This window comes from Hippocampus comes, unplaced genomic scaffold, assembly GCF_001891065.2.
Source record: "Hippocampus comes isolate QL1 unplaced genomic scaffold, H_comes_QL1_v1.1 scaffold78, whole genome shotgun sequence".
NCBI lineage: Eukaryota > Metazoa > Chordata > Actinopteri > Syngnathiformes > Syngnathidae > Hippocampus > Hippocampus comes.
This window is the reverse complement of record NW_017805798.1, coordinates 553,401-578,782: the sequence shown is the minus strand read 5'-3', so window position 1 is coordinate 578,782 and position 25,382 is coordinate 553,401. Positions and strand designations below refer to the sequence as shown.

The 25,382-nt window shown below is 46.3% G+C and overlaps 1 protein-coding gene across 8 annotated transcripts in view; it reads right to left on the bottom strand.

Annotated features, from left to right (window-relative positions):
• Nucleotides 1–709: 709 nt before the first annotated feature.
• Nucleotides 710–25,382, bottom strand: part of nos1 (nitric oxide synthase 1 (neuronal)) — a 50,823-nt gene continuing 26,150 nt past the window's right edge. For 6 of the 8 annotated variants that reach the window (XM_019885645.1, XM_019885644.1, XM_019885646.1 and 3 more), the window contains 24 exons: nucleotides 24,391–24,532; nucleotides 23,861–24,000; nucleotides 22,872–23,046; nucleotides 22,689–22,790; nucleotides 21,238–21,432; nucleotides 20,545–20,630; nucleotides 17,800–17,944; nucleotides 17,366–17,470; nucleotides 16,412–16,470; nucleotides 16,077–16,193; nucleotides 14,941–15,078; nucleotides 14,574–14,748; nucleotides 13,548–13,686; nucleotides 12,996–13,074; nucleotides 12,313–12,506; nucleotides 11,306–11,475; nucleotides 8,108–8,318; nucleotides 6,660–6,747; nucleotides 6,460–6,581; nucleotides 6,143–6,291; nucleotides 5,523–5,654; nucleotides 3,540–3,602; nucleotides 2,844–2,962; nucleotides 710–2,431 (listed from right to left, as the gene is read on the bottom strand). In XM_019885645.1, the coding sequence (XP_019741204.1) occupies nucleotides 2,416–2,431; nucleotides 2,844–2,962; nucleotides 3,540–3,602; nucleotides 5,523–5,654; nucleotides 6,143–6,291; nucleotides 6,460–6,581; nucleotides 6,660–6,747; nucleotides 8,108–8,318; nucleotides 11,306–11,475; nucleotides 12,313–12,506; nucleotides 12,996–13,074; nucleotides 13,548–13,686; nucleotides 14,574–14,748; nucleotides 14,941–15,078; nucleotides 16,077–16,193; nucleotides 16,412–16,470; nucleotides 17,366–17,470; nucleotides 17,800–17,944; nucleotides 20,545–20,630; nucleotides 21,238–21,432; nucleotides 22,689–22,790; nucleotides 22,872–23,046; nucleotides 23,861–24,000; nucleotides 24,391–24,532 (3,061 nt within the window). In that variant the 3' untranslated portion in view covers nucleotides 710–2,415. The remainder of the gene's footprint in view (nucleotides 2,432–2,843; nucleotides 2,963–3,539; nucleotides 3,603–5,522; nucleotides 5,655–6,142; nucleotides 6,292–6,459; nucleotides 6,582–6,659; nucleotides 6,748–8,107; nucleotides 8,319–11,305; nucleotides 11,476–12,312; nucleotides 12,507–12,995; nucleotides 13,075–13,547; nucleotides 13,687–14,573; nucleotides 14,749–14,940; nucleotides 15,079–16,076; nucleotides 16,194–16,411; nucleotides 16,471–17,365; nucleotides 17,471–17,799; nucleotides 17,945–20,544; nucleotides 20,631–21,237; nucleotides 21,433–22,688; nucleotides 22,791–22,871; nucleotides 23,047–23,860; nucleotides 24,001–24,390; nucleotides 24,533–25,382) is intronic. The other 2 variants (XM_019885647.1, XM_019885648.1) reach the window with 1 other exon arrangement.

Below are 25,382 nucleotides of genomic sequence, written 5' to 3'. Positions count from 1 at the left end.
CGCCTCTAACAGAAATCTGATATCCACGAGATCGACGCTCAGCTCCTTTTGGGCCCAGATATTTGCTGGTCTTCAACAAGTCTTGATGAGACCGCAGGGGGTCCCCTGTTTTCATGGGTCTTTCTACCTTCACTTTTGTCTTCATTCGGACATCTTCCTGTTGGCTCGGAATCAGAGAAAGAGAAAAAAAAACTGACTTGGTCCTTTGAGAATTTTTTTTTTTGCCTTCAAGATGTCTTGAGTTGTTTTTTCTCCTGTGCTTTGCAGACTCCTTCACTCAGTGAAAAGATTTATTGGCTTGAAATCAGTGCCCTTGACTTGATGCTTGAACAGTATTACATTTCTGTGCCTTCAAAAAGTCCTAAGTTGCATTTTTTGCCTTCAGTTCTTTGGTGTACCGTCTTGTGCTCGTTCACGGAACAACTTTCTTTTTTGCCTTCCAAGTCTTGAGTTGCCCTTTTGGTTTATCAAGTGCGTTGCTTTTGCCTTGGGAACATGTTGCATTTCAATTTTTGGTGGGAGGAAAAAAAAAAAAAAGACTTGATGGCAAATTAATGCAACAGTCAACAACGGCTTCGTCAGGTCTCTGCCAATAGAATACTTTCATCACTTACGGAAGTCAGCAAGACCAAAGAACAAGGTGGCAACAAGAAGTTGACCCATTTTGAAGTAAAAACATCCTAAAAGAAACACAAAGGAAGCCTGCGCATATTTTCTAAATGTCATACTTTATTTGGTAAGTCAATGCACAGTCCTTGCAATGGTATGCATTCAAATGGAGTTTGGAGCACAGAGGTGCAAACCAAAACCGGAGCGAGCAATCGTAGTCGTCTTCGCAGCAGCAAAACGTACGCAAAGCAAAGCAGCAAAGAAAGCAAAGATGGCCGCCGCCGCCGGACAAAGTCACGACACACAGTGCTGCTAAACAGACTTTTCGAATGAATACAGACGACACGAGATCACCATGCGTTGAGCCTCGTTACCCGAAAGGATAGAGCAGGCCCCCCCCCCGGACGGGCAGGGTCGCTGTCGTTGAATGTTCGTGCTCATTTACATATTCAAAATACATTCTTAGAGAAGATCCGAGTGGTACTCTCGATATTTCATAGTTTGGCATACATTTACCATCTCAAGTTCGGACGAAGCAGATTCAGTGGTTCACTTCACACGGCTCTCGTTGCCATCAAAAGGGTCAACACAAGAGATGTTGATTGCCGCGCGGCCACGACAGTCTTCTACGCTTGGAATTTTCTCACGATGTGACCCCGATTTGAGTCGTTTTGTTTTCCATCTTGACCGCCGCATGAGTAGCGGAGAGCGCCGTCGGTCAAATGAGTGACATTTGGCAAAATATGGTTGCAATTGTTTTTTCATGCTTTTGGTGCTATGTTGGTTTTCAAGCGAACTGCGAACGGCAGGCATTCCTTGGGGCAATTTTTGCGCTGCTTTCAAAATATACACGTATTTTGAGACGCTCATAGATCAGAGATCATATATTAATAAACAAAAAAATATTTTGAACAAACAAGTACAAGGTTGTCATATTAGAGGTCAAAGTACCTCGAGCTTTTTCCCGCGAGATCAAGTCCGAATTTCCAGATTCAGGAATCACATCCTACTGAGAGAAAGAGCAGAAAGTTTTTTTTTTGTTTGTTTTTTTAAAACAAACAAATAAATAACTAAAGACACGTGGGGAATAAAAATGCTGACTGTCTTTCTTGCCGGCTGGGACGCATGAAATATCACTTGTTGGTGGCGCGCTTGGATCCAGTTTGTCTTTCAGAGAATACATCTTCATAAAAGTGTTTCCGTTCTTTTCAATGAGGCCTTCGCATCACCTGCATGCTAAGGAAAAACAAAAATAAAGGAAACAGCATTTCGATTTTGTTATTAATGGTGCATTCGTGAAAGGGAGGCGGGGGGGGCTGCTTTTCGATAAGTTTTGAGGATGCGTTCGTGTCGGTCGGGCCAGTTGTGACTGGCGCGCTCGCACGTCAACTTTGTTCCGGCAACCCGTCACGCTTTCATCGCGTTCCAGAGTCGTTCGCGTGAACAGTCGGCCACTTGCATGCAAACATCCAAAACAAACCCACCCACCCAAAAAAAAAAACCAAACAAACAAAGAACGTTAGCCTGTTGCGCTGCGGCACAGTAACACGAAGTACACGCGACTGACGAGTGGATCTTCTCGTCCGTCGGGAGTCGTGCACGGTGGTCGTGAATCAACCGCGGGCACATGCACGACCGGTTAGCGCCTGTGCAAGAGAACCTCAAGCAGCCCCAAAGCACAAACGCGGCAGCAAAGAAAAACAAACACAGATGGAGAGATGGCAGACTTGCTCCAGCTTGTCCTTTTCTCGTACAAAAATTGGCACAGTTTTGTGGGACCGGTGCTGCTGCATCCTCGGCGGGGGCCTACGAGCAAAAAACCCTGCGAGGAGACGCAAATGGAGATGTTACACTCTTGTTTACTTTCAGGAAAAGGCTCTGCTCTGACATGTATCCATGGCGACGCGCTTGTTTTGTTCGCGCGACGGCAGCTAAGAAGAAACTCTCCATCGATAAGAGGAGAACGGTTTTACAGTGCATTTTTTTGGGGAGTCGCGGGTTCGAATGTCGTTGCGAGGAGAAAAATGCTGGGCTAGAAAAAGAAAGCAAGAATTTGGTTTTACAAAAACCTATGATTAAAAAAAAAAGTTGCATTTATTTATTTGTCGGTTTTTGTGTCAAAAGAAGTCAAGACATTCGGAGAATAAAAACGCTTTAGGGCGGAAAACTCTGGAGACCGCGTGCGTGCATATGAGTGTGTATGTAAATGCGCTTTGCGAGTGCGCGAGACGTACTCGTCCGAGTCTTTCTTGCTCTCCTCGATGTAGGCGATGGACTCCGAGCGCAGTCGGTTGGTGACCTCGTACGTGCGCAGGGTGACTCCAAAGATGTCCTCGTGGTAGCGGTTCTCGTCCTGCCAACATCGCCGTCAACATTTGAGACTTGTTATGCTTTTCCTTGGCTTGTTTTCAACTGTGGTTGCTCGCCAAGTCAATTTCTATGCTGGAAATACTTTGAAACATCCTCCTCATGATCGGTCCAATGTTGCACAATAGCCATATTCGAGTGGAACAAGCAATCACTTTTTATGATTTTTAAAATTTAATATTTTTTTTTTTTAAGGAATGAACAAATACCGATAGCAGATATCGGTATCGGGCAGATCGCAGCCTTATTTTCAAGTCTCGGGTTGTCATGAAGGCTGCCGGTCGTCGCAAGCGATACGTAAGGCGCCCTCTTGTGGCCGTTCTCAGATCAGGAAGTAAACAACATGCACGGCTGAGATTTGCATCCGTCGCCATCCGCTCACGGGCCCTTTAAGACGCAATGTCTGGAAATCCATTTCTGTTTTTAAGGTTTATTTTCATGCTTCTAGATTTGCTCCCAAACATTCTACGCTTATCGGCCGACTCGATTTGGGTGCCACGCCGACTTTCTGCAGGAGGCATCTCTCTATTCTAAAGCGTCTCAGCAGATGACCGCCTCCTCACCCTCAGCTTGCTGATGAAGAAGCCGGCGTCCTCCAAGCTCATGTTGCCATGCTGCTTGACGATCTGCTGCACAGTTTTCAGGACGTCGCCCGCCATGGTGACGTCTCCGCACACGTATATGTGGCCGCCCTCTTCGCGCAAGCACCGGTACACTCGTTCGGACAGCTGCTCGCGGAGGATGTCCTGCACGTATTTCTGCAGGAAAACAAAGAGCAATAAGGACAACGCGTGACAGCGCCGGGCCACAGACAACACATGCGAAATGGATGAGTAAGAATCGCAAAACAAAATACAGTATGTTACTTTTGGAGATGGTGAGAAGCACTTACTCCTGAATTTAACAAACGAGAGAAACTAGCAGTCCCGGCAGAAGTTACAGAGAAGAGTCTCATCTCAAGGAGGCGCTATTGCTTCCGGTTTGAGAGTGAAGGTATTGGTCTCAAGAAGATGGTCAAGTCCCAAAAGAGTGGGATTGCTCGAATGCGCTTTACTTTGGAGTCAGCCAATCCTCCATGAAGTGTCTCCAGTGGGTCCAAAATGCTGCTGCTCGCCTCTTGACTGGTACGCATAAGAGGGAGCACACAACTCCAACTCTGGTTTTAGTTTGACAGTTTTTGTGCCTTCCGCTGTCTTTGTGATTCATTTCTTGCTTTGTTGTATGAATGATTTTTTGCTCCATGTACCTTTGGTTTTCCGGGTTCTCTGGAGTAGGCGGTGTAGAGTTCCTTGAAGACCTCCTTGTTCCTGGCCTGGACGGTCTCCTCCTTGTAGATGTGGTCCATCTCGGACTGACGACATCCAAACACCAGGATCATGGGCCACGCTTCCACGCCTGAAAACGGAGACGCACAAAAGCAACGGTTGGGGGCGCACTCGTCACATCCTCCCCATCAACTGGAGAGAGGACGTCATTTGACTTTCACATTTATTTGTGCCGATTGCTCGGTGAGACTCCGGAGTTTGGCGATGGTACCATTGCTTTTGATTTGTTTCCTCTGACCTTTGTGTTGAAGGTCAAACATCCTCTGCTGCCAGAAGCTCCTGAAGGGGGCGATGCCCGTCCCGGGCCCCACCAGGATGCAAGGTGCTTGGTGGTCTTTGGGAAGCCTGAATAAGGGCGCGCTAAACAAGCAAACAAAGGAACCAATGTGGAACAAACGCGAGGCTGGCGCCAATTTGTTACGTTCCCTTCGGTTTTACCTTCGAACGAAACAGGGCACCACTTCACCCTTTTCGATCCTGTTGAGCCATGACGAGCAAACGCCGTGGTGGATCGGCCCTTCTCCGTCTGGAAGGGATCATGAACAAGGGTGAACTTTGACCCCATCTGCTATTTTATGCTTTTTTTGCCATTCTTGAAGTTGATACAAAATAAAAAGAATTACACGTGCATTTGATCAAATCACATCATTTTCGCATCCTTTTAGCTTAATGCTAACACAAAAAGCAAAACATCATTGACGGGCTAGCACAGCTAGCATCGATGGCAGATTATAAGATGAAGCAACGAGTATTTGAACACCAAACACACGGAGAGTCAGTTGTGGAAGGCTTTTGGAGGATGGTTTCGTTTAATTTCATTTTGTTTAGAGGCGCAACAATTCGATTAGGAAATGGATCCGGCACCATTTTGATAACACTCCATGAAAGTAGATGGACGATGTTTGAGTTTCATCGAAATAAGACATCTGCGCCCACTTTGCAACATTTTTTGGATGAATGTTACGGACCAAACTAGGAACTGAATCATAATGCGGTTGTTGATGCAGCGTCAATGTGAAATAATGTCCTGTTTCAGAGCAGAGGGATGGAAATTAAAAATATTTGTTTTTTTCATATGATTCATGAAAAAAAAAAATTGACCGATGAATCGATTATTAGAATGATCATTAGTTGCAGCGCTAAGTAAACTATTATTAAAAACAGTTGTTGGTGTTTTTTTTTTTTTTTTTTAATTTTGTGGGGCTGGAAGGGCTTGACGATCTGCTGCACAGTTTTCAGGACGTCGCCCGCCATGGTGACGTCTCCGCACACGTATATGTGGCCGCCCTCTTCGCGCAAGCACCGGTACACTCGTTCGGACAGCTGCTCGCGGAGGATGTCCTGCACGTATTTCTGCAGGAAAACAAAGAGCAATATGGACACCGCGTGACAGCGCCGGGCCACAGACAACACATGCGAAATGGATGAGTAAGAATCGCAAAACAAAATACAGTATGTTACTTTTGGAGATGGTGAGAAGCACTTACTCCTGAATTTAACAAACGAGAGAAACTAGCAGTCCCGGCAGAAGTTACAGAGAAGAGTCTCATCTCAAGGAGGCGCTATTGCTTCCGGTTTGAGAGTGAAGGTATTGGTCTCAAGAAGATGGTCAAGTCCCAAAAGAGTGGGATTGCTCGAATGCGCTTTACTTTGGAGTCAGCCAATCCTCCATGAAGTGTCTCCAGTGGGTCCAAAATGCTGCTGCTCGCCTCTTGACTGGTACGCATAAGAGGGAGCACACAACTCCAACTCTGGTTTTAGTTTGACAGTTTTTGTGCCTTCCGCTGTCTTTGTGATTCATTTCTTGCTTTGTTGTATGAATGATTTTTTGCTCCATGTACCTTTGGTTTTCCGGGTTCTCTGGAGTAGGCGGTGTAGAGTTCCTTGAAGACCTCCTTGTTCCTGGCCTGGACGGTCTCCTCCTTGTAGATGTGGTCCATCTCGGACTGACGACATCCAAACACCAGGATCATGGGCCACGCTTCCACGCCTGAAAACGGAGACGCACAAAAGCAACGGTTGGGGGCGCACTCGTCACATCCTCCCCATCAACTGGAGAGAGGACGTCATTTGACTTTCACATTTATTTGTGCCGATTGGTCGGTGAGACTCCGGAGTTTGGCGATGGTACCATTGCTTTTGATTTGTTTCCTCTGACCTTTGTGTTGAAGGTCAAACATCCTCTGCTGCCAGAAGCTCCTGAAGGGGGCGATGCCCGTCCCGGGCCCCACCAGGATGCAAGGTGCTTGGTGGTCTTTGGGAAGCCTGAATAAGGGCGCGCTAAACAAGCAAACAAAGGAACCAATGTGGAACAAACGCGAGGCTGGCGCCAATTTGTTACGTTCCCTTCGGTTTTACCTTCGAACGAAACAGGGCACCACTTCACCCTTTTCGATCCTGTTGAGCCATGACGAGCAAACGCCGTGGTGGATCGGCCCTTCTCCGTCTGGAAGGGATCATGAACAAGGGTGAACTTTGACCCCATCTGCTATTTTATGCTTTTTTTGCCATTCTTGAAGTTGATACAAAATAAAAAGAATTACACGTGCATTTGATCAAATCACATCATTTTCGCATCCTTTTAGCTTAATGCTAACACAAAAAGCAAAACATCATTGACGGGCTAGCACAGCTAGCATCGATGGCAGATTATAAGATGAAGCAACGAGTATTTGAACACCAAACACACGGAGAGTCAGTTGTGGAAGGCTTTTGGAGGATGGTTTCGTTTAATTTCATTTTGTTTAGAGGCGCAACAATTCGATTAGGAAATGGATCCGGCACCATTTTGATAACACTCCATGAAAGTAGATGGACGATGTTTGAGTTTCATCGAAATAAGACATCTGCGCCCACTTTGCAACATTTTTTGGATGAATGTTACGGACCAAACTAGGAACTGAATCATAATGCGGTTGTTGATGCAGCGTCAATGTGAAATAATGTCCTGTTTCAGAGCAGAGGGATGGAAATTAAAAATATTTGTTTTTTTCATATGATTCATGAAAAAAAAAAATTGACCGATGAATCGATTATTAGAATGATCATTAGTTGCAGCGCTAAGTAAACTATTATTAAAAACAGTTGTTGGTGTTTTTTTTTTTTTTTTTTTAATTTTGTGGGGCTGGAAGGGATGTGCCCCGTAGAGATGAGTGGACTCGGCGAGCAGGCCTGGTGTCTTCGGTCACATTAGCTTTGTTTCGATTTTGCCTCCAGAACAAATGCGGTTTGGCTCTCATTTATGACCAATTATATTTCCTTCACACCCTCAGGCTCTTTTGGAAGGTTTTTTTTTTTTTTTTTTAATTTTGTGGGGCTGGAAGGGATGTGCCCCGTAGAGATGAGTGGACTCGGCGAGCAGGCCTGGTGTCTTCGGTCACATTAGCTTTGTTTCGATTTTGCCTCCAGAACAAATGCGGTTTGGCTCTCATTTATGACCAATTATATTTCCTTCACACCCTCAGGCTCTTTTGGAAGGCACAATGGTGGAATGTTGACACGGCTTAAGCGGTACTTATTGTGATGAGGATTATAATGACTATTATGAGATTTATTATTATTACTGCAGCTTTGAGTGACAGCGAGAGCAATGGAGCTCTTTATTGCTGCACTCATTTTATGTAGTCCTCTGCCGTCTTACGCAAAACAATTGAAAACCATTATTTTTACTTGAGTGCCTTTCGGATTCTGACATACACGACGAGTAAAAAGAACGATGCACGTTGCAGTGGGAATAATCACAAAGTCGCTCAGGAGATTCGGTCACGGGAGTGCAGCACGCGAATGGGGTGAAAGGGCTTTGCAACCTTTGGCCCGGTAGGAGACGACGGCGACGGTGAGGTGGATCTCGCCCGGGTGCAGGTCGGGCGAGGAGCTGATGGAGTAGTAGCGCGGCTGCAGCAGAGGCAGCTGGGTGAGCAGCAACGTGGACGGCATCTGCACCGACGGGAACTCGTCCAGGACCTCCACCAGGGTGGGCGTGTTGAACCACTTCCACTCCTCGTACTCCTGCAGACCCTGAGCAAGACAGAGCAGAGAAAATACAGCACACGCTCGAGCCCTGCAGCACACACACACACACGCACGACTTGATCTTGCCATGACACCCATTCGGGAATATTCCCACCAAAAAGCCAGGCTTTTATTTATTTTATCTTCTTAACCCATAACGTAGGGCGGCACGGTGGGCGACTGATTAGCGTCGGGAATATTCCCACCAAAAAGCCAGGCTTTTATTTATCTTCTTAACCCATAACATAGGGCGGCACGGTGGGTGACTGATTAGCGCGTTAGCCTCACAGTGCCGAGGTGCAGGATTCGATTACAGCTCCGGCCTCCCTGCGTGGAGTTTGCATGTTCTCCCCGCGCCTGTGTGGCTTTTCTCTGGGTATTCCAGTTGCCTCCCACATTCAAAAAACATTCGTGGCAGGTGAATGGAACAGTCGAAATTGTCCTTGGGATCAGTGAAGGATATATACTGCAGTTTCTGGAGAATACCAGACTGTAACGTCATAGTGGATGTTATGAACGACAGTGTCACACACCCAAACGTGGTGGTTTTGACATAACTCCCCACTTGGAATCGGAAGTAGCGATTTGTGTGTTCCACACGTGTGTTTTTGAGCTGCCCGACTTATGGGATAAGCGTGAAAACTCCTCCCTCAAAGTGCGGCTATATGAGTAACACTTCTAGCCATCTGTGCATTGAATTGTTCCACAAATGTTAATGTGGACCAGAGATTTTCAAGCAACCGAGTTGGGTTTTTGCTATGAAGTGAAATTCTGTGCCAAAGAGGATCCATTTGGTAGAGGAGTGACACGATGGAAATGGATCCGATTGGATTTACCAGGCTTAACGGTTTCTCTGCGGGGACCATGTTTGACGAGCGATATTTTGGGGCAGGCTCGGTTCCTCGGATTTAAAGCAATAAGATGCGCAACTGTTGTGTTTTTTTCCGGCTGAATCCAAGCAGGTTTCCTCTCTTAGCCGTGCAAACACGTGGAGAGCGCGGAGTGCGGCGGCGTCTGCCAACTGTTTGTATGTGTCATCGACATTTGGAAGGGGAGTATTTTAGGCAGCCAAAAGTTGGCTGCGACGACAAAACATTCGACACTCTACTCATTACACAAGAGGTGAACAGCCGGCCGAATCGAAAGAGACAGCCGCCCTTCTCAAGTTTCGACAATTGGCGTTCCAATGAGAGAAAAGCTGTAGATTGCCGCATTGGCATTTCTCGCTAGCCACTACACTGTGAGAAAAGATGCAGACTGCTACATTAGCTTTTCTCAGAAGCTGCGACACTGAGAAAAGATGTGCAGGTAGATTGCTACAATAGCTTTTCTTGCTAACTGCTACACTGTAAATAAAGTTGCAGATCACTAGCCGCCACACTGAGAGCAAAGATTTCATGTTATTCATATGTTATCTTTAGGGCTAGCTGCTATACTGTAAGCTAGCGTTTAGCGCTGGCCGCTATAAAGGATGAAGATGTGGATGGCATTTTTTTTTTTTTTTTTTTGGAATTATGCGAAGCAACAAATAAAAAGGGTCAATTTCCCTTTTATAAAGCCTTGACTGCAAGCGCCTTCAACGAGGAGGCAAATCTGTGCCACGCGCACAAAGGATGTGAAAAGACAGCTTCAGTTCACATGTAGTTCATACAAAAATAAAAATGGAATGCCACGCCGGGCTTTTGTTTACTCGACTCGATTGGGATGGCTTCCTTTCCGCGTCTTTATACGTCAACGACGACGGCGCGGATACGTGAGTCACCGCTTGGCCTCAGCCAGATTTGTTTTTTGTTTTTTTCTCCTGCACTGCCAACTGTGGGAGGCGCCGGCGGGACGGGAAAGTGAGCGGATGCTTTCAGTGGGACGCGAGTTCACTGACACTGCGTTTATTTCCATCAGGCTCAAGCGTGGCAGCAATGAAAGTGATGTTTCATGTTGGGCATCTGACTATTTTGTATCACTTTGATGATTATTTGTATGTAATCTCATGCAAAGAAAAAAAAAAGACATCACAGTGGATCGCAAGACCATCGGAAATCACACAAAAATTCAATTAAAAGAAAATGAGAATCAGCAGGTCAACAGTTAATATCCGCATGTACTCAACTGTTGAGTATGAATGTGCAAATAAATTAAATTATACACACAAACAAGACATTTGGTCGAGATCTGCCGATGGTGATGTTTTATTTTATTTTTTGGGGGAGAGACGAGACTGCCTTGCTTGCCCACACATGATGACTTCACCAAGTTAGCTTTGTCCTTGTCGCCAGAACACTGTACGTGCTTTATATTTTGCTAGCAATTGGACTTATGGGCTTAAAGTGGGCCTTTTAAACCAAAGTGGCTGACTTGATTTTTTTAGTGGGGGCAAGTCACACTTGACTGCCTTGCTTGCCCACACACACACAACAACTTTGCCAACTTAGCTTTATCCTTGTTGCCAGTACACGGTACGCGCTTTATATTTTCTAGTAATTGGACTTCTGGCCTCTAAAATGGGCCTTTCAAACCAAAATGGCTGACTTGAGGCATAGCTTCTGAAGACTTTTTTGTGGGTTTATTTATGACAGACATGACTACCAAATTTTATGTTGCTAAATGAAACTGGCTTTGAGGGGCTGAATTATTTTAATCAATTCAGGACGGTGGTACAGAGCCAAAATGTCTGCATCAAAGTAAAATCGACTTGCTGTTTCTTTTGGGAAGGTTTTTTTTTTTTGTGAGTCTACTCATGACAGACATATCTACCAAATTTAATGTTGCTAAGTGAACCGGGCCGATGGGACAGAATTTTCCTATTAACAGCGCACTGCACTGAGCCAGTTTCTGGGAGACACCACAACACATAGATTTAGGGATGAACAGGTTTGTTGATTGTGTGGGAGGGGAAAAAAACCTACCAAGTAATTTCAAGGTGGGAAAAAAAAGAATCCCCTTCAAAAAAAAAACAACCTGATTTCGCCATAGCTTACCCAACTTTAGGAATTTACCTTGCTGAGCACCTCCAGTCTCTTCTTGTGTTTGTTGTTGGTGGCCAGGGCGGCAAACTGCTGCAGAAGGACGGGACTGGGTGGCGTGGTGATGTCAAGGAAGTACTGGAAGGCCTGGAAGATGGTGCAGGGCGGGATGCGGCTGGCATTGGTCCAGTTACTGATGACGCCTGCCCGGGTCAGCAAAGATAGCGGTTTAGGGATGCATGAAGCCTGAGATCAGGAGCTAACGTTGCGCGTCCGTCTGGACCGCACCCTCGGACATTTTAATATTCAGTTGTGTCGTCCTGGAAAAGCACTAGCAAAGGACTTTTTAAGACTTAGTGACTCAACATGCGACTTGATGTTTCATTTGACTGTTTTTGTGCTTTCTACTGTCTTTGTTATTAATTTATTGTGTGTTGTAGGAATTATTTTTGCTCCATGCACAGCACTTTGTCTTGTTTTAAAGCGCTCTAGAAATCCAGTCGAGTTAAGTTTTCAGGCATGGCTTCTTTAGATATTTTTGTGGGTCTACTTGTGATGAACATGTGTCACAAAATTTCCCGTTGATAAGGGATACAGGGCGAGAGGGCTGGATTTGGTCAAATATAGAGGCCATTTGTGGAAAGAAAGACCCATCAAAAACTGTTCCGTGGGTTAAATTGGAGATGAAATTGTGGGTGCATTAATATGCTGCAAGGATGTTTTTACCCTGACGGTCCAATTATTTTTTTTGCACAAGAAAAATGAGAAAGTGCCAAAAGGTCAGGAATATAAATAATAAATACATAATGATAATGAACAACGGCGGGAGAAAGCACCATGTGCGGTATGATTAATTAAGTGCAGAATGTCAGGAAAATCTTGGCGCCAGCGCTCCAAATCATCACGTAGTCATTGTGTACCCGCATACACAATCGACACCCGAATGCAAAACTCGCAAAAAACACACACCCATTACACAAACAAAAACATGCGCACATGCACACGGACAAATACACACACACACACACACGTATATACACCTAGCGCGGTGTTCCTCTCCTCCAGGAACTCGACTTTGACGATCTGATTGACATCGGGCGCGTCCTCCAGTTTGTGGATGAGCGCGGTCACCAGTTCCTCGTGGTTACCGGCAAAGACACCCAAATGGTCGCCGGGGTGGTAGCTCAGCTTGTCGTGCTTGTTGGTGTCCAGCCGTACGAATATGGTGGAGCGACTGCAAAAAGAAAGCAACAATCTACTAATCCAATAATGGCTGGATTAAAAAAAAACAAAAACAAAAACATAATAATATACAGGAAATGTGAAATTAGGATGTTGTACCCCATTGCACCGTTACATGGCAGGCAGCACTGACCTCCACTGGGTGCAAATGTGGCATCATTAAAACGGAGACAATTCACACCCGTGACCGGTGTTGCTATGTTGTTTGTATGTGTTGCTGCTCCACGTGTGTGAAGTAGCAGTTGTTTGAAGGTTTGCGATTACCCTAACAGCCACGCTGACTTTGGTTAGGCCGTCAATGACATTTCGCATCATGTGTTAGCATTAAGCTAGCAGACTTTCATTTGGATATGATTTCAGGCAGCAATGCGTCGCCATTTCCCCATTTATCAAACGAGTCCAATATGTAAACGCAAAAGAACTCCGTCATGATTCAAATGGAGTAAAATTCATGCAAGCCATAGCAAAGCAACACACTCACTTGGATTTGGGACTTTGTAAGTTTTGCGATTCCAGCATTTTGGCTCCGTAAACTGTCTTCTTGTGGATGGTGGACAGTGCTGGGAAAAAAAAGCCATTGCATTACACCAAATGATTGTCATTTAATCAATGGTAAAAAAATAAATAACATTTAAAAAAATGCCTTCAGTTAATGCACTTTCATTTCGAATGGACACAATCATTTAATGAAACACAAACAAGCAGTAAACGAGAATGAAGAGATTGAAAGTAGCGCCATCCCGTGGACAACCAAATCGAGCATAATGCAACATCAACAGCATTTGTCGTTTTCGTAGCAAGGCGACATGTTACTGCTGACAGAAAATGGTGTGAAATGTTGCTGCATGCTTTGAATGGGATAACATTTGTGCGGACTAGTGGACAAATATAAATGCGGCGTGACAACACTTCAAGAGCGACCCATGCTTGGGATTTCAGTCGCGAGGCGGCCAACAGGACGTGTGAGACGTTGCTGCATGCCTGGAATGGCGGAAAGCAGTGGAAGAGATGGAACACGGCCTTTTGGTTTTACCGTCGGTGAGAGCCGGTGCCTCGGCGGCATAAGTCAGGCGGAACTTGCTCTTCTTCCAGCTGCGGTGGTTGCTGATGAGCGAGTCATTTGCTTTCTCGATGTTGACGTCGTCGCCCACGCAGAAAACGTCGCAGGCGGCCTTGAGGCGGGGAAACAAAGGCAAAACGGTTCAAAAGCAGGTGGAGCACAGTGGCGCACAGCTCTGCCCACAATGGACGGCTTTTACTTTTCAGGGGCCTCGTTTGTCATGGCCAAGCCTCAAAATAATCAGCAAACGTTGCTGGACTCGTAACAATTTTGGTGTGCTTCTCATAGGAGCACCAGAGGTTGTTGTTTAGTACGCATACCCCCCTCGCCCCACCAACCCACCGACCTCAAAGAAGCAACTGGTCTTGGATGCTGCCAATTTAAAGATAATGTATTTAGGGGCAGCGCCAACGCCAAGTCTGATCCTCAATAATCTTCCTTCCTGCACAGGGGAGGGAAGAGAGGAATTTTCCCTGATTATGAGGAGTCCTGAGAATGGCTCCGAATGTCCAATCCAGTCAGACCTACCGGAATAAAAATTGTGCTCTTCATTGTCAAAAATGTTGATCTCTCCAAACTACAGCCAATTCAGAGAAATGGCTGCCCATTTAAATAATTATGGCACGCGGAAACATTTGATAGTTTGTTGGCCAGTGTTATTGAATGCAATTTGTCCCCAAACTGTCGGCTTCACACCAAAATGTGTACTTTCCAGGTGCAGCCGTTTTCCAGCCGAATGCTCAACAATTCTTCTCATCACGCTATCAAGGTAATTTTCGTTAAAGCAACTTTGCGTATTGCGAAAAGCGCCCCATTAGCTACATCTGTCACTCATGCCAGTTGGTTTCAGGCCCCGAAGACTTTGCCATACGTCGCGTTATGACAGGCACGGCCACTCTGCGTTGATCGGTCAAACTGCTGGGGGGGGGCAACGGTTTCTAACATCAAAGCGCCTTTGGGGTCGGTGGGGTTGGGGATGCGTTGCGGTGTGAAAGCCACCTTGAAAACCTTCTTGGCCCAAGTTCTGAAAGACTCCTCCTGACCGCACAGCTCGTCGCCCTCCCCCATGCGGAGGATGCGCTCCCCCCCGAGCTCCTCGAACAGCGTGTCCACGGCGTGGGCAAATGCGCAGAAGTGTGGGTAGGCCCTGGATCCCAGGCCGAACACTGAGAACCTGCGAGAGAAACACATGCGTGCGTGCGCGCGCGCGCACACACACACACACACGCACACGCACACGCACACACACACGCACACACAACACACACACACACACACACAGTGGGGTAGCGTTAGGCCAATGTAAAAGGCCATCCCTCCCCAAAGCAGAACAGGCCTGAAAATCCTGCCGACACGTTTGCAATACTTGAGCGGTTTGCGTTCTTTCTTGGCAGGCGCGGCGTGCGGGTCTTTGCTGTGGTTTTCGTCATGCGGCTTTTCCACCGCCATAACCGTCGGGGCCCCGGCGGCGAGCCGTCCCGGGCCGTCGGGCGCGGCACGGAAGCTGCGTTTCACAAGTAGACGTTGCGGTCGGATGCAGGCTCTCGCTCACTCGCCACAATCGCGGCCCAATGATTGGTCGCTGAGCACCTTGACCGGCCACCCGCAAATCAAGCACCCGATGAATCAAAGATGAATTTGCCTTCACCAAAGACGTTATTCTGTTCGCCATCCGTCCAGCCGTCGTCCTTTCCTGCTTCCCATCCGTCTTCCCAACATCCATCTGATCTTTGCATCCCATCACCCTTTTTTGTCAATCAAAGCATAATTTCTTCCTTTTCAACCGTCTGTCCATCCATCCATTAGTCTGTTGAACCATCCATCCACCATCCATCTATGCACCCATCCCCTCAAATCAGCCGGTTAAGGACGTTAAAATCGGAAGGAAATTGGTTGGCAGGAGTTGCTCTCGACCTCTTCATCCACCCGTCCATCCTCCTCATCCAACCTTCTCTTTGTCCCTTCATCCACTCATTCAGCCATCCTTCCACTCTTATTTTGAAAGCAGGCTGTACCAAACTTTCCCCCAAATGCTATTTTAAAATTAAAAAAAAAAAAAAAAAAAAAAAGCAATGAAGAAATTATAAAAAGTCAGATTTTTGGGAATTGTGGAGTCTTTCCGGACTCACTGTGTTGGGATTTGGTTAGAGTGGACGTGGAAAATTCCTTTTCAGTGATTGGGGAGTAGCGACTTCCAAATTGATGCCAATTATAAATGCATTCAATATATATTTATAATATATATGGTATCGACCATATATATATATATATATATATATATATATATATATATATATATATATGTATATATATATATATATATAGGCAAATATATGCCCACAAATACATCAGCAAGGTCCACTGCATGTAGGGGGGGGAGTGAGGAAGGAGTTCCTAATGTAAAGCTTGGCAAAGTCTGCAAAAGCTTTAAGAAAGAAAGAAATAAAGCTTGAAAGGAGGAGGAGGAGAAAGAAGATTACGACTGGTGAAGTTTTGGCGTACCTGACGTTGGCCAGCGGACCGGTGCTTTCAAAATCAACTTTGGCTTCGGGCTCGTCGCTGGATGACTTCCTGGTGTCCGAGTAGGACGACACGCTGTTGAAGCGAATTTTGTAGGTCCTAGGAAAACAGACACACACACACACACAATACTTTCACACATACACCACGCTTACACACACACACACACACACACACCCACACACCCCCACACCCCAAAAAAAAAAAAAAAAAGTGAATTAATAAGAATAATACACTTTGCTCCATCGACCTTGTTTGATGTTGTCAACAGATGACCAAAAATAAAGATAAAAATCATGGCGGTGGCGCCGACCCACTTTCGGTCTTCTGTGTTGGACGTCGGGTGTCGCATCTCCATCAAGGCGGCTCCGAATTTCTACGAGCACATACGAGCGAGTCAAAAGATATTCAGCAGTTGGCAGAAATTTGGAAACAAGTTGTGTGTGGGGGGGTGGAGGGTGTGGGGGTATACATCTAACAAAAACAGGTTGTGTGCCAATCATGTCTTTCAGGCCACTGTTATGGCTTCCAATTAAGGTTTTGCGCCGCGGTTAGGCTTTGAAAGATGGGTTGGTCTCTTGAAGTAGGGTTTCAAGCCAGCATGAAAATTTCAAAGTCACGTTTGAATCTGGGTTCACGGTTTCAAATTAGGGTTCCCAAACTTGGTGAGGAACTCAAGCCAGGGTTTCTAACCTGTTTAGGTTTCCAACCAGTGTGAGGTTTTCAAAATAAGGTTTCAAGCCATGGTTAGGAGTTCAAATTGGCATGGTCGATACCACTTTTTTCAGATGGATACCAGTACCATTATTGACTGTCAGTACTCACCGATACCAAGTACCGATACCTCTCGTACTTTTGATATATAGAACTTAGTTGAACACAGGAAGAAAAAAAACGCAAAGACTGAAGCAAATGACGATATGCAGATTTTGTTTGCCTTAAGTATCGATGGCTGGTATCGGCGGACTCCATCAGTTGTAAAATACAGGTGGTATTGGTATCAATATTGGTAGCTGGTATCGGTACTCGCCCATCCCTAGTTTCAAACAACGGGTAGGGTTTTCAAATAAGGATTTTAAGCCAGGGGTGGGTAGGGTGTCAAATTGTGGTTTGGAGGCAGAGTAAGGGTTAACGTTTCAAACAAGCGTGAGTCTTTCAAAGTAGACCAATGATCCAAAATCTAAATTTTTGTCAAAATGCTGATGTAGCAAACTGGGGGGTTGGGGTCACGGTGCATCGGTCAAGAGTGAAAGGTCAATGAGGAAGCTGACCTCCCCGTTCTCAGGCGGGTCGCCGTTACCGAAGGTGCTGGTCACCACCAGGACCAGCGTCTCATGCTCCAGGTCCACCACGTCATAGTCGTCCATGGACATCACCTGCACACGGACAGGGACAGAAAAAAAAACAGGTAACTAATCCCATAAATGCCCTTAACTAGAGTCCACATTTTTTCGCCAATCTTTTGTTCACATCATGGGTTTCAGTCCACACCGCACTGAAACCCGCCGCTTGAGGAGGCAACGAGCACGATCCCAAAGCCGCCTCGAGCGTTTTGCGGACCGCGCCGCGTGCACGCACCCACACATCCGCCTTCCTCTCTGTCTCCTCTTTGTTATTCATCGAGGAAAAGAAACCCGGAGGCAAAGCACACAACGCGCAATTGAGTTTTGGGGAAGGGTGACGCAAGGCGCGGGCAAGAGCATACCTTGGCATCGAAAGCATGTTTGAAGATTTCGCACAGCGTCTTGGCGTAGTCCTGAGACTTGCCCGTCTCGGTGGCAAACAGGATGGTGGCCTTGACCCGCTTGGCCATGGCCGCGCCCATCAGCTTGGCCGAGAACTTCACTGCCCTGGCGACACAAAGGCGAATCCATTTCGACCGGACGTTTTTGGAGCAGTTTTAACAGACCCTTTTCTAAGCAGCCGAAGCATTTTGACAGATCTTTTCTTACCCTAATAATTTTGTGTTCTGCCACAATACAAGCATTGGTCCAAGCAAATTGTCTTAAGCGCTAAGTGTCCCAAAAGAAGGTCACGACTTGCCACATGTTTTGCAAAGATGCCAATTCCATTTCGCAATCGGAATGAGAACAGCGTCGTCGTAGCGCAGAGTGCAACAAAATGGAACAGGCACAACTTGGGGAAAACACGACACCAGACTGAGCTCCTGTAAGGGGAGCATAGTATGGAATCAAAACAAGAAAATCCACAAACAGACATACTTTATAACAGACTATCACATGTGGAGGTGGAGTGGGGGAGTCGAGCTGCAGAGCCATCAGAGCGCCACCACATCCCATTGTGCGGGTGCACCATAATAGAGCAAGGGAGAGGGCTTGGGGAGGGAAGCCAGCCAAGGCGTTGGTATATCGGGTTGGGTAATGAATTTGTGAGATCATATGCGTGTGTACGCATCAGTCTGTGGCCTTTGTCCCAGCGGCATGCCAACAGATGGTCTCGTTGTCATGGAGACGACCCTCCCAAACAGAAGTGCGGGCCACAGGAGAATGAAGAGATAAGGAGGCTCTCGCGCATCTGGCGGCATTAAAATCCAAGAGAAGGAATCGAAAAATTGCATATATCGGCAATATCGTTTTCGGGAACAGGACGACAACATTTCAGTCAGTCTCGAGTCTTTCAATGGAGCAACTGGATTTTTCTCCTGCTCCCTAAGATGTGCTTTTTATATGAAAGCTGACGCAAATGTTTTGGCGTGTCTTCAAGCTTCCACTTTTGCTTCTTCTACAAATGTGACTTAAGCTGTCTTTAGTGTCAGTACCACTGGAGGCAGCCTCATGATGTTGCAATACACGGGGGGAAAAAACAGAGGTTGGAAGCAGGGGGAAATCACACACATGATTTCACAGTAGTGCAAATGATCTTTTGTGATGCTTTCAAGCTGACACAAGATCATTTCTGCAATTTTCTCCTGAGGGTTTTCTGTGTTTTCTTTGTCCGATTCAACTTTGACTTCACACGGAATGTTTTGCATATGAACACGCCAACACTGAAGTCATTCAAAGAAACAGGCATGTGTTCATACGCCCTTTTCTTTTCCACTGCACTTGTTGGCAGTGATCAAAAGACATTTTACTGTCACAAAGCCAAACAATTGGCATCTTGAATTTCAACACAGACATGCTGCAGCCCATTTCGGCAGCACAGTTGCTTGGCGCGAGGGCCAAGCACAATCAAACGCGCACTTTGGGATTTGCAGTTGACAAACGATTCTAAGCGTTTCAATTTGTAACGCTAAAAGATTAATTTTAATTTAATCATTTGTGTGTGGGTGTGTACGTCGTACGGCTGGGATAAGCTCCAGCACGCCCTGCGACCCTTGCGAGGATAAAGCGGATCAGAAAATGGATGGATGGATGGATGGTTGGATGATGAGGGCAACATGGTGGGCGAATGGTTAGCACGTCCGCCTCACAGTGCGGAGCTGCAAGGTGCGATTCCGGCTTCCCAATGATCCCCATGTAATGTTAGAAATACGATGTCGAAAAAAAAAGCAAAAAGGCGGCCGACTCAGCCACTGAAAGACGGCGTACGTACGCGAGGTTCGTGCGTCAACGCTAATCAGCCATCTTGCCAACTTCTCCAGGCGATTTTCTGGAAGCACTTGCATGCACAAGCGCGCCCCCAAAACAAAAGTGAGATTAGCATGCCCTTCCTCCCTTCCTTCGCACCCCCCGCAGGGACTGACTGAATACACCTCGCGGTGGAGTACACAAACGTGATTGTTCTGGCACAACGCGATGGCGTCCGACGTGCGGCGTTAATCTCATTTCCTGCCGAATGGCACGTTGAGGCAAAAGTTTAACAAGAAAACCAGAACGTGCCATTTCTGGCAGATTCTGAAGAGCCGAAATCTGATGGAATTGTTGAAAATCAATCATTATCATTACACCTAGCCACTATTCTATTATAGATAATATTCACTCACAGAATTGTGAATATCTTTAAGTAGAATTAGGACTTTTATATGTGTATGTACTGTATGTAATGACAACGGCCCATGCACGTGAATGGCAAAAGTGATGTCATCGGTCCTTGGCAAAATGATCTCGCCGATCTCTGAAGTGCCGCTCGTGTCGATTGCGAGAATGTCGTTACGGATATCTGAAATGTTCAAGTTTTGGTTGCCATCCTGTTTTCGTATGACTGCTCTCTACAATCTAGTAGCGGATAGCCACTAGGTGAACAATAGATACTGCATGCGCAACTGCATTGTCAATATTTGGAAGCCACATCAATTTCGCGAGTCATCATTCCAGTTACAGATAACTACAGTCGAGTCTAACTTCAGTAATGCCGTTGGACAAGGTAAATGTTTCAAATTCTTTGTCATTTGGGATTTTGACCGTGAAAATGCACTCCTTTCGGTTCAGCTCTGTGATTGCATTCTGCTCTTTGGAATGGGGGCAGTGACAGACGGACGAACACTCACTTGGCCAGTTTCTTGAAGCCGATGGCTCTCTTCTTGGTGGGCGTCCCGTTGACTCCTTTCCACACGTGACTGTGCCATGGGTCCACCTGAGGGAGACGGACGGGAGAGGCGGCGGCGCACCTTAGAGGAAGGCTTGCACTACAGATTTTTCACAATACCAGAGGAATGCGCTTGGCTTGAGGGCCAAATGAGTTTTAAGCACGGGTTGGAGTTTCAATGAGCATTTAAAAGACTTGGCGTGGGTTTTAAGTCTGAATTAAGGGATCATACAAGGTCACGGGTGTCATCAAGACCCTCCTGGACAAGATTTTAAAAATGTTTCCATTCTTTTCCACAGACTAAGCAGAATCTGGTGTTGCTCATAAATGCTTTTTATTCTTCCTCACTGATGGAACTTTTATGGTAAGTTTGAATACTTGTTCCTTGTAAGTCTATGAATATGTGGTGTAACTCAAGGTTCAATTTTAGGTCCTTTATTGTTCAATTCATATATGCTTTCTCGGGGTTAATTTCCATTGTCACGCTGATGATACATAGTTGTACATCTCTGTCTCCTGATGATAAGAGTCCACTGGATGCTCTTTTGAACTGCATTTTCGACAAAACTTTGTGAAGGGTTTTAAGCACGGGTTGGTGTTTGAAGGGAGCTGTTTTTGAGTTGGTCTTTTGAAAGTGGGGTTGGAAGGGACTCACCTGGTACTCAAAGGAGGGCGTGAGGCGGTAGTTGAGCATCTCCTGGTGGAAGACGGGCGTGATGCTGCCCGACATGGGCGGCACGATCCACACCCAGTCGCCCGGGCAGCCGCCTCGCACGCGGTACTCGTTCTCCATGTGCTTCATGAATGACTCGGTGGCCGAGTGGTGGTCCACGATGGTCACTTTGCACACCTGAGTGGGAACAAACGCCTGAAAAAAAATGCACAGCCGCCTCCGCTCTTGTCTGGCGACTGCTCGCGTGCCTTCAAATCGATTCAAAGTGGGCTACCACGCACACTATCTTTTACATGCAAAGGCCTGCAAAACTACCCGATTTCTTTTCTGTGCAGAGCGAAAATCTGCGAATGACTGATGCCCACGCAAATTTCATTCAGGGGAAAACAAACATTTTGCACACCCAAAACATCCTTGAAAAAAATGGGGATATCCTGCCGACAAAAAGCAGTTTGCACAAAAAAGTTGGGTGTCGCCCCACCAAATACTGTATACTTAAAAATGTTAAGTAATACTGAAAAAAGATGTGCACAGATCAGGGGTGCCCAAATCCACGCCTCCAGAGCCCACATCCAGCCATGATCAGCTCATCAGCAAGCTCTGAGAAGCCCGATAACGATCCTGATCATTTGAATCAAGTGTGTTTCAGCAGAGAGACATCTAAAAGAGGCTGGACAAGGGCTCTTGAGGACTGGACCTGGGCACCCCTAGCATGGGTGAATCCGCAGGGGTCCCACTTGGTGGTTGCTGCATGCCACAAAAAGGGCTGACGGCAACAATGTGCCTGGGTCCTGGATGCAGCTATAACTTTTTTAGATGAGTTAAATTAATAAACAGCTTCAACTGATTTGGGGAGACTTTCCAAAGCATTACGTAGCCAGAAATGGGCGATGTTGAGGCACATTCTTGGAGGACGTCGAGTCAACGCAAGCTTTTACGCCCTATAGAAAAATTTCTGGCTTTTAAACAACAGCCTCGCAGCTGCACCAGCATTGGACACTGAAAAAATGTGAAGAAAAATCTGCTCCGGGGGAACATCAGAGTAGAGCACGCATGCTGGCAATGACCAATCAGATCAAAGCTGTTTTCCAAAGCAAATGAAGGAGTAGAGCAACCCAATCGCGGCAAAGCATATTTAGATGTTGAATTGTTTGGAACATCCATGAGAAAACAGCCCACAAAGGCCAAGACACAAATGTCAAGCTCCCTCAAACAAGTAACGCTGCCTGAAGCATTTGCAAAGTGTGGCAAACGTCCACGATACATTGGTGTCAAGCATCGGGTTTAAAAGCTCCATTGAGCCCCTCATCAATACGTTCTTCCTCGTCCCCACTTTGCCGATGACACGGCAGTCAAGACCCTTCCATCAAGGGTTCAGATTTCTCAGTCCTAACTAGTTTCCATAATTGACAGTGAGAATAAGGAGGAGGCACCTGAAAACTGTAGAGTACGGCGATGTTAATCTCCACCAGAGCTTGGTCTTTCCACAAGGAGGAAGTCTTCCTGGTGTCTAAGGACATCTTTTTAGCGACATCCTGTGGGTGGATACAATCAGAGTGATGACTGCTTTCGTTTTCATCGTTCGGAACAACAACACTAGAATTCCAAAAGCCTACCTCCAGGATGTTGTAGCGGGAGCTGTCGCAGAAGTCCCTGACGCCGATCTCGGTGCCCATGTACCAGCCGCTGAAGGGGCAGCCGGTGAACTCCAGGCCTCCGACCTCCAGCAGCATGTTGGAGACTGCGGGTAGGCCGTACCACTTTAAGTCCAGTTCCTTGAACCACTCGTACCTGGATACAGAAGCAGCATAATGCGTACAGGCAAAACCTGTATTTAACCGAGATCGGAACTAACCAACTCCAGATTTAGTGGTAGAATAGTAGTTGTGTCCTCTGACAGTGTTGTGCGCAAGACCAATCTATCAGAGATGAAGAGTTGCCCGAGCCCAGAACTCACCGACACCAAGACGAGACCAAGATCTTTACGAGGCGAGGACGAGCCAAGACCAAGAGACTTTGTAATGCTGTTCCAGCAAGAGTCACTCCTTACTTGGGCCCTGGTGTAAATGCACGTCTCGCCAACATTTGACTATATATGACCGTCCAAGCCATAACCGATCAGGGTTGGAACCCGCCCCGCCCTCCAGGATGTCACTGGCTCTGACCGCCGAGGGCCTCTTCGAAGGCTCAGAGGAGGGGGATCTTACCAACGTGGACTCATGCAGCACAACGGCCTTTGGCGACCATCACAGTCATGTTTGAAGGCGAAATAAAAACTTTGTTTCCAAACTTTTTATGTGTCTATTTACAATCATTTTTTCCCGCAAGAAAATGGCTTCCATTTAACGCGCGATTGGCTTTAACGGACGACCCCTCACGCCCCATTAGTGTGGTAAAAATCAGTTGCCCGCCTGGCAAACGGGAGGCCGCAGCCAAAACAAGCATTAGTGCAAACAAGCCACTTTTTGGCCTAACTGAAAGCCCTCTTCATACTCCACTGGGAGACGGACGTCCACCAGCCAAACTGCTGTCTCAATTACAATTGGCTGTGGTTGGACAATTTGAGATGACTCAAAAGAATGCAGGCAAAAATGTAGCGACTCACTTGGGGTGCGTGATGGGCACCTCCAGGACCAGGTCTTCGGGTATTTCAAAGAGTTCGGGGTCGTTGCCATTGGCCTGCAGCAGGAGGGGCAACACGTCGAAGCGACCCTTGGGCGCCTTCCAGCCCAGCTGCGTGCAAATCTGACCAGCGGGGATGAAGGGGGGTGAGGGGAAAAAACAAAAACAACACATCAATCCCCGCTTGCCAGCCACCAAGGTTATTATTTTTCACGAAAATAAACAAAGCAACTCAAATTTCATTTAGAAAGTGACTTAGGGAGGAAAAAAAAAACCCTAACTGAAGCTACATGTTGGATTTCGAAAACTCTCTCAAAACTACATTTATAGTGTCAGGTTTTTTTTTCTTTGTCAGTTAATTTCATTATTTGAAATGTCATTAATTCAGTATTACGGTTTGGCCATCCAGAAGAAGGAATGTCAAACAGTCATTTGAAAATTTGGGTGGTAATCTTGCACTCGATGAAACAACCCAACGAATATTGCAGCTGATAGTCGAAAAAGCGCACGCACCTCGGTGAATTCCACGTTTGCGGGGTCTCCCAGGATGCTCCCGTCGGGCTGCTTGTAACCGGCGTAGCGGATGAGCTGACTGTTCCACACGCGGAAGTCGCGTTTGCCGTCTGTCCTTTGTGGGAAGATGGTAATGGCCGACCTGCAACGTCAAAAAAATGGAGACGATTTATACGTGTTGCTGCGCCATGTGTGTTCAAGTAGCAATTGATTTGAGGTTTACAATTGCCATGCGATGCTAATTTCTGTTTTCCTGCCTAGGTGGTTTTGCATTGGAAGCTAGCAGCAAGCTAGCAGATTTTGTGTTTTATTCAGGTTGGTTGAATATCCTTGCAGACGTTAGCCGAGGCGCTTATTCTCATAAGGTTCATGGAGCCGATCCCAACTGCCTTCGGGCAACCGGTCAATTGCAGTTAATTGAATATTTTAGAGTTAACGTACACACTGGTGAATGCGTGGTTGTTTTATTCGTTGGGTTTCTTTTTATCTGTGCTTAATTCCACGAGCTGCTTCTATGGCGTGTTCCATCCAATGTTCGCATTAAGGTAGTGGACTTTTATCAGTTGTTTGAACATTTTAGATTTAAAATATTCCATCATGAATTTTGTTGTTCATCATTTCTTTTCACCTAAGCTAATTCCATAAGTTCGTTTATGCTGTTTCATATTATATGTTAGTGTTAAGATAGCAGACTTATCTGATGTGGTTGAAAAGTGTGATTCATAGTCATACGGTCATTTGACATGAGCCAAGTTGCCTCAGCTCTGCAAGCAATCACGAGAGGTCATTTACAGGCAACCAATCGGCTGCTTGCACAATCTTGCGATACTCTGAGGTTGCTTATGGAGACTGATGAACAAGAAAAACTCCTCCGACATGGAGCAGATGGTGAAAACAAACGGATTCCCTGTAGTTAAGCTCGTGGTTCGTGTGTTGGCGGGTGGAACGGAGATGCGCCGCCGCCGCTTATCAAAGCAAGTCATCCCTTCCCG